At 41.5% G+C, this 10,000-nt stretch overlaps 1 protein-coding gene across 1 annotated transcript in view; it reads right to left on the reverse strand.

Moving 5' to 3' along the window:
* Positions 1–10,000, reverse strand: part of LOC138056498 (voltage-dependent L-type calcium channel subunit alpha-1D-like) — a 59,173-nt gene that overhangs the window by 11,861 nt on the left and 37,312 nt on the right. The window contains 12 exon segments of the mRNA XM_068902315.1: positions 355–435; positions 2,013–2,096; positions 2,195–2,305; positions 2,599–2,757; positions 3,091–3,292; positions 4,723–4,823; positions 5,263–5,308; positions 5,970–6,022; positions 6,716–6,823; positions 8,089–8,176; positions 9,194–9,300; positions 9,702–9,761. Of these exon segments, the coding sequence (XP_068758416.1) occupies positions 355–435; positions 2,013–2,096; positions 2,195–2,305; positions 2,599–2,757; positions 3,091–3,292; positions 4,723–4,823; positions 5,263–5,308; positions 5,970–6,022; positions 6,716–6,823; positions 8,089–8,176; positions 9,194–9,300; positions 9,702–9,761 (1,200 nt within the window).

Consider the following 10,000-nt stretch of genomic DNA (forward strand, 5'->3'; position numbering starts at 1 on the left):
CATTATTATGGGTTCTCATTTTTTGCATTTAAATATCTTAGTCAAGATTTCAGTATTGTTAGGTTATGAAACATGTGAGGTTCAAAATTACTTGAAGCATTACTCCGTCCAGATGTTTTCGTCAATGTTCAATGGCGTTTAAAAGCTTTTATTCAAATAGAATGAAGTTATTCGTGGATCACGATTAACATGTAAAGGAGTAAATGGACAGAAATGTTCTTACTGTTGCCTTCGTTATTTACGCATTTAATGGTTTAGAAGTGCTCAAGGTTTAATTTATCAGAGCCTGATTAAGTTAAAAGTTAAGTGGCTCATTTTAAAAAACAAAAATGGTGCGATGATTAATCGTCTTACAATTCTTTGAACGCGTCCGTCTGGGCTACTTTCCAATGCTAACTCCAGTTCAGTAATACCGCGATGTCGTCGAAAAACGTCCTAGAAAGTAAATCGTTCTTTTCCTTGAACATGATTTAGCACGATTTAGTCATTTAAAAAAACTCGTGAGGTGTGTTAGATTGGTTTACTGTGTATGATGGGTATCCTGTTCGAGTCGGTTTAGGCGACGAGTGGAACAAAATAGTTCTGGTTTCCTGGAAGTCTTGCTCTTAAACGTCAATATGATACGAAAGAAACCACAGCCTCAGGCGCGTAACTAGCCACCAAACAAACAGTAAAACGGGCTATCTTGCTCCAAAAAATTAAGAAGATAGCAGTTCATGCTTTTTATAACGCGGAAACTTAATTTAAGCTTTGAGTCCGCCGGATCGTTTCGTCATGACGAACTGAACCAGAAAGAGTGTTGGGAGAAACACATTCCCTTCCCAAGTTACAAAAATGGTTGTCGATGATTAACCTCAGTGATAAGTCATCGTTTAGGGATAATTAAATGACATTATACAACATTAAAACGTATTAAAAAGAGATATTTGTTCATCTCCAAGCCAATACACCCGAGAGCACGATGCGTGACAGGGACGCTGTTAAATTTATCATGGTTATTTTATCAAAGACCGCAATTGAAAAGTTCCCCCATACAAGAAGTAACTTGAATTACATTTATTTCAATACAGGTTTCTGGGTATAAGATACTTTTGGTGAGTGATTGTCTTGGTAAAGCGAAGAAACAGGCTCTGTTCCGCAGCAAAATGTTAAAAATGCAGTGAGAGAGATCAAACCGATGATGGAAAAAAACTAATCAAAGACAATTTGTTGGCCAACCCAGCCCCCCTTGTGGCCGGACCTTTCTCGGTAGTTGTCTAAAATACAAGGACAGAGAAAAACTCTGACCAGGGTGGGAATTGAACCCATGACCTTTAGTTGTCTAAAATAATTTGTTAGCGAGTTTTATCGCACGTTCATAGCCCGGTCTTATGACAAAAAAATTAGATGATTGTGTTTAAAAATTTTACCTATGCAAACGGCGACTCGGTGCTTTGGTGGTTAGGAGCGGTGACAGCTAAGCTAATAATCGTAGGTTCGAGTCCAGGGTCCGGATATCTGGGTTGTGATTTAAATCTTAATTTAATTCCCAGAATTCCTTTCCTTATGTCAGTGTCATGAACTAACGATAATCGTTTATTCAAAGCCGGTTGATACTATAATATGATTATCGTATTACCAGTCTCGAGATACTATAATATGATTATCGTATTACCAGTCTCGAGCCTTATACGTCACTTTTTCCTGGATCCAACCCTCTGAGGTCCAATCGGTCAGTTTTGAACGTGAGTTATGGCGGACCGTGAAATCTAAAACTTACACACAAAGTAAACGGCCTTTGGATAAAATCAAAGCTCAAAAATTTGCCGCGCAGAGAGGTGTTAAGCAAACACACTTTCGAAATCTGAAGGAAAAAAGGGAGTGTTTTTTTTATCACAGGGGCACTTTAAAATACGAAACTATTTTGATTTCTCTTGAAATTCTCCACAACAGCATTTTGACAAAGTTCTTCCTTCGCGCGACAGCATGAACCAAGAAAAGGTGAGATTTCTGTTTTTTTCGAGATCACTTACCGAGACCTCGTTCATGGTAATGTCGATGATACTTCCAACCACAATGATGAAGTCGAACAGATTCCATCTGTCTATAAAGTAGTTCTGCGAAAACGAAAAACGATTGATTTATGAGAAGGTCCTTCCCTTGAGGATTTTACTAACAGGAGGTGGCATCGGAGAAACGGATTCATGAGGCTCACCTTGGGTTTAAAGGCAATGAGCTTTAAAATACACTCAAGAAGAAACACAGCGGTGAACCCGATATTGAAGCCATCCAGCACTCTTGTGTACAACTCGGGTTCTTGGTAATACTAGAAAAGAATAGAAAAACGAACTAAACAAAGGTCGTCAGAGACCCAACACTGCTCTTCACCAAATGAAAACAATTCTTGTTCACACTAGAAGACGCAGACAAAGCGCAGGACGTTCACACTAGGTGAAAAAAGGAGCCACAGACACCCACGCCGGTCTTCGCTTAGTTCTTGCCTAGTTTCTGCCATTGTTCTTTGGTCAGTTCAATTCACACCCAAAAATCAATAAGCAAAACCCTTATTGTGAACGATTGTAGCATTCAGCATGAAGAAACTGATTGGACAGAGCATACCTGCATCATAAGCACAACAGTGTTGCAAACAATAAACGCGAAGATGAGGTACTCAAATGCCTGTGACGTCACCACACGCCATATATGGAACTGGAAGCGACTGTCAGGAATGTACCGCCGGAAGGGCTTGGCTTTGAGGGCGAACTCGATGCACTGCCGCTAAGAAGATAAAAAAAAAAGTCGATCGATTTCGGTTCCAAAGAGAAATTCTCAAAACAAGAAACCTTATAATTCTTAAAAGACAAAATTCTCTTTCTGACGGGTAAAGAGGGGTGGGTCTAAGATGTTTTCAGTGGTGAAATGAACTTATTTACTCTGACCAATAGCAACAAGCCCCAGCTTTCGAACGAACCAATCAGAACCCCAAGTAAAGTTCATGCAGCACGCGCCAAGCGCGGGAAAACACGAGCGAGCGAGATAACTAAATCTAAAGTAGGGGAGAACATCAACCTACCGATCTCCCAATTAACATAGGGCATACTTTTTGCCAACCTGGTTTTTGTCCAGTTCACAGTCTTTGAATTCTTCCTCGCCTTCGCTTTGAAACGTTACGATCACAAAACCGACGAAGATGTTCACCATGAAAAAAGCGATGATGATTATATAAATAATGTAATACACTGCAACCCAGGGTCGGTTGTTTTGGGTAGGACCTTCGTCCACTTCAGTTGAGTCGATAGAATTCTGCAGTATTCTACAAACAGAAGTAAAATTGACGCCATTAGCCACTGACGCTTGCCCTTGACGCAAGCGTTTACATCAAATTTAAGACTTTTTTCTTTGTACGTCAGTAATGACTTTGACAACGGACAAGCCAAAGACGCTCGAAGGCCATTGCAATCTTTGTTAAATCTCATGTGAAGCAAGTGCAAACTTCTGACGTGCCAGCTAAATTTGTCACATAAAATTCGGCAAATTCCCCCACCCACACAAAATTGTCCAAACCAAATTGGCATACAAAATTATCTCGTGGAAAATATTAGGTTGTCTCCGATTCCGTAAATAGAGGATTTTACATAGCCGCGCGGAGATACGAAATTTCTCTCTTTAATAGTTGCGGTCTTTAATAATGAGTAAATCTTGTTAAGCTATAATAGACCTTTTCGGCTTGTACATTTTGTTTTCCCAATACAGATCATGTGATAATACTCAGGAGGTTTGGTCTTTTGTCTTGTTCATTAAAATGAGGGCATATGCACTCTTTTTAACGAACAAAACAAAGGACCAAGCCTCCTGAGTATTATCACATGATCTGTATTGGGAAAACAAAATGTACAAGCCGAAAGGGTCTATAAGTGCTTCGAGCAAAACCATAACATTGCCGTTACTAAACAGTGTCGTAGAGTCAACTCTCCTAAGGAGGCATTCCCTTACAATTATTGAGACTGGTTTGAGCTAAGTTAATCGATAAAATTTAAGACTATGGCACCGTCCACACCTATCGGGATGTTTTTGATTCCGCAACTTCTTTTTGCGGATTCGCCTTCCGTCCACACGAATCCGGCGAATCCGGCATGCGAATCCCCAACTTTTTGAATGCTCTCTCCAGAGTGGAAACTTTTGAATACGCAAAGAATGTGGAATCGCGTGGACGGTCTAATCCGGATATTAGGTAGCTTAAGCAACGACAACGGCGACGGCAACGAGACCGTCACAAATTTGCATATTTAGTGGGTAAAAACAATAGCTTTGCACGCTCTGCACGTGCGTTTTTCACTTTTGTCCATTTCGTTGCCATCGTCAACAAAACAGCAACGTGAAATAGCCAAGTATATGGTTTTATGAAGAACGTCAGCACTTAAGGATAAAGTTTCATTTTCTCTCCGAAATTGAGTGCCGTTCCGACTGGTGTCATCTTTGAGGAATTACCACACCCTTGTCATATTAAAAACGTTGAAACAGTCACGAAGCGACTAAAAATAACGCAAATTTATATTTTGAGATTAAGTTCTCGTTGCCGTCGCCGTTGTCGTTGCTTAAACTCCCTAATTTCAAATCCGATGACGTTACAAACTCAGATCCAGTCTTTGCCGCTTAAATATTCAACAAGGTCGCTGAACTTTTCTTGTCGGCATTTCAGATGTGAAGACGGGGTCTAAATGCCAACAGAGCGTGTTCGCTTACCCTGGCCAGCCTTCAAACGTCATGACAGTGAAGAGTGTTAGCATGGCGTTTCCAACGTTGTCAAAGTTGAAATCGTGTCTTTTCCACTCTCGTTCTTTTTTCTGCCAGCAAAGAGATAGCAGAAGACAATCACGGTAAACTAAGCTCGTGTTTTACTGGGATCTCGCAACCGTTTCAACCGCTGCCGGTTTAAGTTAAAGCGGTTGAGGTTTCTCAGTAGAACAATTTTCCAACCATTTTCGGTTGAAACGCGGTAACTCCCAAGAATAGTCATTACCAGACTTCTCCGCGTTGACAAGTTGAGGGAAAAACCTAACTTGATGCCGGTTGAAAAAGTTGATCAAACAAACCAACCGAAAATGATTTTTCTCAAAACAGAACACGACCTATGCCAAGTGTTTTGGCAATACAAAAATTTTTTGAACACAGGGAAGCAACGCATCTGTGACGCAAACTTACAAAAAAAAGTCAAGATCCAAAGTTCTCACGGCTCAATCCTGAGTCAAAAAACTTTTTTTTGCGAAATACACTTTGTCTTACCACAGGGTTTAACAGTCCAGGTCCTCTGAACTCGAAATAATCCCCCCTGTACGAAAGAAACACACCATTAAGTTAGCTGACAATGTAACAAAGGTTAAGTCAGCATTCTGTGCATTCTTTATATTTTGGAGCTACCAAAATCTGGCTCTTGCTCACGTTGCACCAGTTCCTAGGTGGTGAATTTCACTTGAAATATTTGAACTCTTGGTAAGTTTTTGCAAGACACATGTACAGTTTCTAATGAAGCAATGGTCCTGAAAACACTCTCAATCGAATTACGGGTAAACAGACAGCAGTGGTCTACCCATAGTGTTGTGTCAAGAACATAAAGGTTACAGAGTTGGAAACACCCGGTGCAAACAACTGGTAACGCCTCTCTAAAAAATCGTCTCTTCAGACTAGGTTATTTCTAGATTCAATCTCTTATTTAATTTATGCAGAAGTGACGTAACGGGGACTCTGTACTTTTAATGGTTAAGAGGCACAAAAAGCGGTAGGAACGCTATATTGAACATAGATCTGAAAAAACAATAATTCCAAGGAGAGGATATGAGAGATAACGGTTCCTAGTGGGCAGTTCCTGAACACACCCAGTCAATGCAAGAGAGAGCACTTATTATTCGGTGATAAGGATTTGACACACTAATCCTCCGGAGTTGCAGAGAGAGAAACTAAAGAGTCTCCAGGGCTGAAAATCCGTAACTTACTGACAATCTTCTTTAAATCGTTTTTCGGAATCTGTGCAGTAGAAGAATGTTCCCTTTGAAAATACAAAAACAAGACGGTTAAAGGCTTGAACCACTCACTCACTACCCTCAAGTCACTTGATTTCACAGTGACACCCATTAATTTTTTTTGATTTGATTGTCCTCAACTCAACTAGAACTCGTATTGTAAAACGCCAACTCGTTGCCACTTTTCAGCTGGAGATCTAAATGATGTTATGTTTGCTTCAATTATTTCTGTATAACCATGTATTCTCGGTTTTAATTCACGTGTTAAAAGGTCATGTTTTAACCCAAACGAAAAAGAAAGTGTTTGCATACGAAGACCACCCAAACATGGCCGTACCACGCTGGCAGGCTTTTCGCGGCGAAAGCCCTTTAACCCCAGTCCCCTCGTTCCCAGGCTTACACGGAAGTCAGGACAGTCAGCTCTTACAACGGATCGCGCGATTGGTCCAGTAAACAATAGAGATGCATCCAATGAAATTCGATGTGAAAGAGCTGCGTGGTTTCTGCGACACTGCCGACGCTTTTGTCTACAGACGTCGTGAGTCCTTGTGCAAACGAAAGACAAATAATAGTCCTTTCCTTCAAGTTTTAGATATTAGTACAAGATTGTCTTCCGTGCAAAACAGTGAAAAGCCAAAGAAAATTATAATTCCCAGCGAAAAATTTGACAAGTTCTTTGAGTTTGGAAAAACTTGGACTTATGTCTTACGGACTCCCACCTTCCATAGCTGAACGCCAATAACAGCAAATAAGAAGTTAAAAAGCATGGTGACAAGCATGATATTCCAGATGGTTTTCACTGCGACGAAAACGCACTGCACCACATGCTGTAAAAAGAAAAGTGTTGGTTAGATGAAGAGAATCTACATCCCTGGTGACGAAATAACCTACCAAATTAAGAGGCTGACTTCCCATGCGATTGATTCCGTGGGGTTCAAGTCCCGCTCGGATTAACACCCGGATTATAGCAAGCCTGCACCGCAGCCGGACATGTAACTCAAACCAACGTCAAAAGCCTAGATATATTCCGTCTTCGCAACGGCTCCCAAAACCTTGTTCTAATATACTGCAGATTTGCAGGGATTTCTATATCCTTATCTGATTGATTAGATTCTTACGCACTCTGTGATTGGACATTTACTCACTCAAAAAATCACGCAATCCTCCTCATCATTTACTTTCGAAACCCACAATGGAGATTGAAGCTGAAAGGTGGAAAAGAGCGTTCAAAGCCGTGAAAGATTACTTTGAAATTGATTGTCTCCTACCTGAGCAGGAAAACTCGCTGCTGGAATTTCTTGTATGTAGAAATGTGTTTGTTAATTTTACGGACTAAGGCAAATCTTTGATTTGTATTTGTTTGCGATCATCCGCAAAGACAAATTGAAACTCTCCGCAAATTCGGCGACTGCGTCGAATTGTTTCCATCCCCTAGCAAGCAATACCCTTTCGTGACTCTTTTTTTATAACACGACGACATAAATTGCGATATACAAAAGAATTAACCATCGCCTTTTGACCTTTCAGCCATTGATTCTGTCATGGAAACGACGGATGCTTGATGTTTCAAGTGAGTAAACGTCGAATCACAGAGCGCGTAAGAATCTAACCAATCAGAAAGGGATACAGAAATCCCTCCAAACCTACGGGATGTCTGAACAAGCTTTTGGGAACCGTTGCGCGGACTGACTATACCGGCAGTTAAGCCTGTCTGCGAAGCAGGCTATATTTCAGCCCGCATGGTAAGCGTTTTCGCAGTCGAACGAAGAGTTCCCAAAAGAAGTTAGAACGGGGGGAATATGTCCGACCAGAACGAGGATAAATACAGGGAACATACGCAGTCACTTATAAAGATTAAACGCTACAGAGTTAATTTGTGTATGTTGCTTATGCGAGCCGGGATCATAGCTTTACTTGTTAATTCATACGCCGCTAATAAAAACCACGGACTACGACTAGCAGTTGTCACGCAATAAGCCAAAAGAGCTCAGTAATGCGTGACATTCAAGGCGAGAATCTACAGACAAAGAAGTTGCCCGAATCCCAACGTTTACGGAAAGAGCCTGATGTTATAGCGTTCTTTTCCTCTCACCTTTAATCCCTTAGCTCTGTTGATTGCTCTTAAAGGTCTCAGCACCCTTAGCACCCTGAGAATTCTCACCACAGAAAACTGCGAATCTCTAAGAAGAGGAAACCACATTTTCATTAGATCTGCAGACCCTACTCAACTGCGTGACGAACAAGGCAGATAGGAGATTACGTGACGTGCCACAGTTAGTGTGCATGAGAAGTTATTGGATCAACGGATGCCAGTTGCAGGAAACGCCGCTTAAAACAACCTAGTGTTTATATGGCGTGCGCTTCAACGATAACGGCGACGCTAACGCTAATTTCCGTTTTTGAAAACGGTCGTTGCCAATTTTGACGGTCGATGCCATTCTTAGAAACCCTAGCCTTTTTATTCGGTTAGCTTTCAATGTAGTCTGAATGGTAACGACCGTTTACGAAACGGAAATTTGCGACGCCAACAACACAAAAAATAACCTGACCAGATTAACGAGTAAAAATTCCACGTTGCACTGGCGGCATTCATTTTGTACTGTACATACAGAGATAAGACCGTTGAGCAACGAAAACATACGGGTGGTTTGCAACCAAACTCTAGAGACACACATAACAACTGCTGGTGGACGAACAAAAGGAGTAAATGAGAGTCTTGTGTTTTCGTCCACTAACATGGCGGCGATGACGTCACGTGAAAACCACCTACAACTTTGTTCTCTCGTCCGTATTTTGCAATAAATCTACCTCGTTCACTTGGTACAGCATGGGCAAAATCAGGAGCCCATTAGGCGAAGTATGTTATAACTTGGGTAGATACGGACGAGTTTGGTGTAAAGAACGATTCACTGTTGTATAAGTGGCTTTCACGTTACGTCATCGTCGGCATGTCGCTATACCGTCGTCGCTTCTTAAGTTCCCGCCAAGTCTTCTCAAACCGACGGAACCACAGCTGAAGGAGGGGGGAGGGGGGGGGGGGAAGGATGTATGCAACACGTAAGTTGCGCGCATCTCCGCTCCATCTGGTTTGAAATTGTCGAGAAAATGCGCTGCTCTTCAGTTAACAATCAATTTTCTATCAGCAACAAAAGAAACATAACTAGTGTCAATGACAAGCGAATGTGTGTATGACGTACCGGAGACTTATGGAGATTACAGAAACGGACACGACCAATAAATCCAAAAGATTGAAAGCACTTCGGCAAAAGGAGCCCTTGTGGAGGATTAGTCCAAGAGCTACAAACTGAAGGGAAAAAAAATATACGCTAAAAGTCGGCCCAACATAATTTATAACAATAACTATCATCATCATCATCCTTATAACTTAAATATTTACCCAGGAAGCTCCACTCGCCCGGAGGTGGTTTTCAGGGAGGTCCTGCATTGATCCGGATGGAATTGGAATTTACAGATGTTAGGAGAAGGGAAAATCGTAGAACCCGGATAAAAACCTCACGGAGCAGAGAAAAAATCCAACGACAAACTCAACCCACATATAACCTCGAGTCGAGAACCGAACCCAGGTTACACCGGTGGCAGGCAGGCGAATGTTATCACCACTGAAACACATTACTCTTAACCTGACGCGACCGACCGTGCAAGCTTTCTCGGCTCGTGTGCTACTTTACCACTGGCATGACCTACCTTGATTAGTATCTCCAGTGTAAATACAGAAGTGAAGAAATAGTCAAAATAGTTGAGGACCTTTGAGTTGAAAAAAACAGACATTTGAAACGTCAATTAAAATGCTTGGAGGTGTGTCGAAATGTACTACAAACTAGAGCCATCAAACAGAACGGGCTTTCAAAAAGCTTCAGGTAGGCTTTATAAGGCCTTACACGCAAAAAGCAATATTAATACCCTGACAAAACAAAAACGGCATAAAAAGGCCCTAACCAACAGGACTGAAGAAAGCGCCAGGAAATCCGCGGCACAATGATCGA

The sequence above is a fragment of the Montipora capricornis genome, chromosome 7 (genome assembly GCF_036669925.1).
Source record: "Montipora capricornis isolate CH-2021 chromosome 7, ASM3666992v2, whole genome shotgun sequence".
Lineage (NCBI taxonomy): Eukaryota > Metazoa > Cnidaria > Anthozoa > Scleractinia > Acroporidae > Montipora > Montipora capricornis.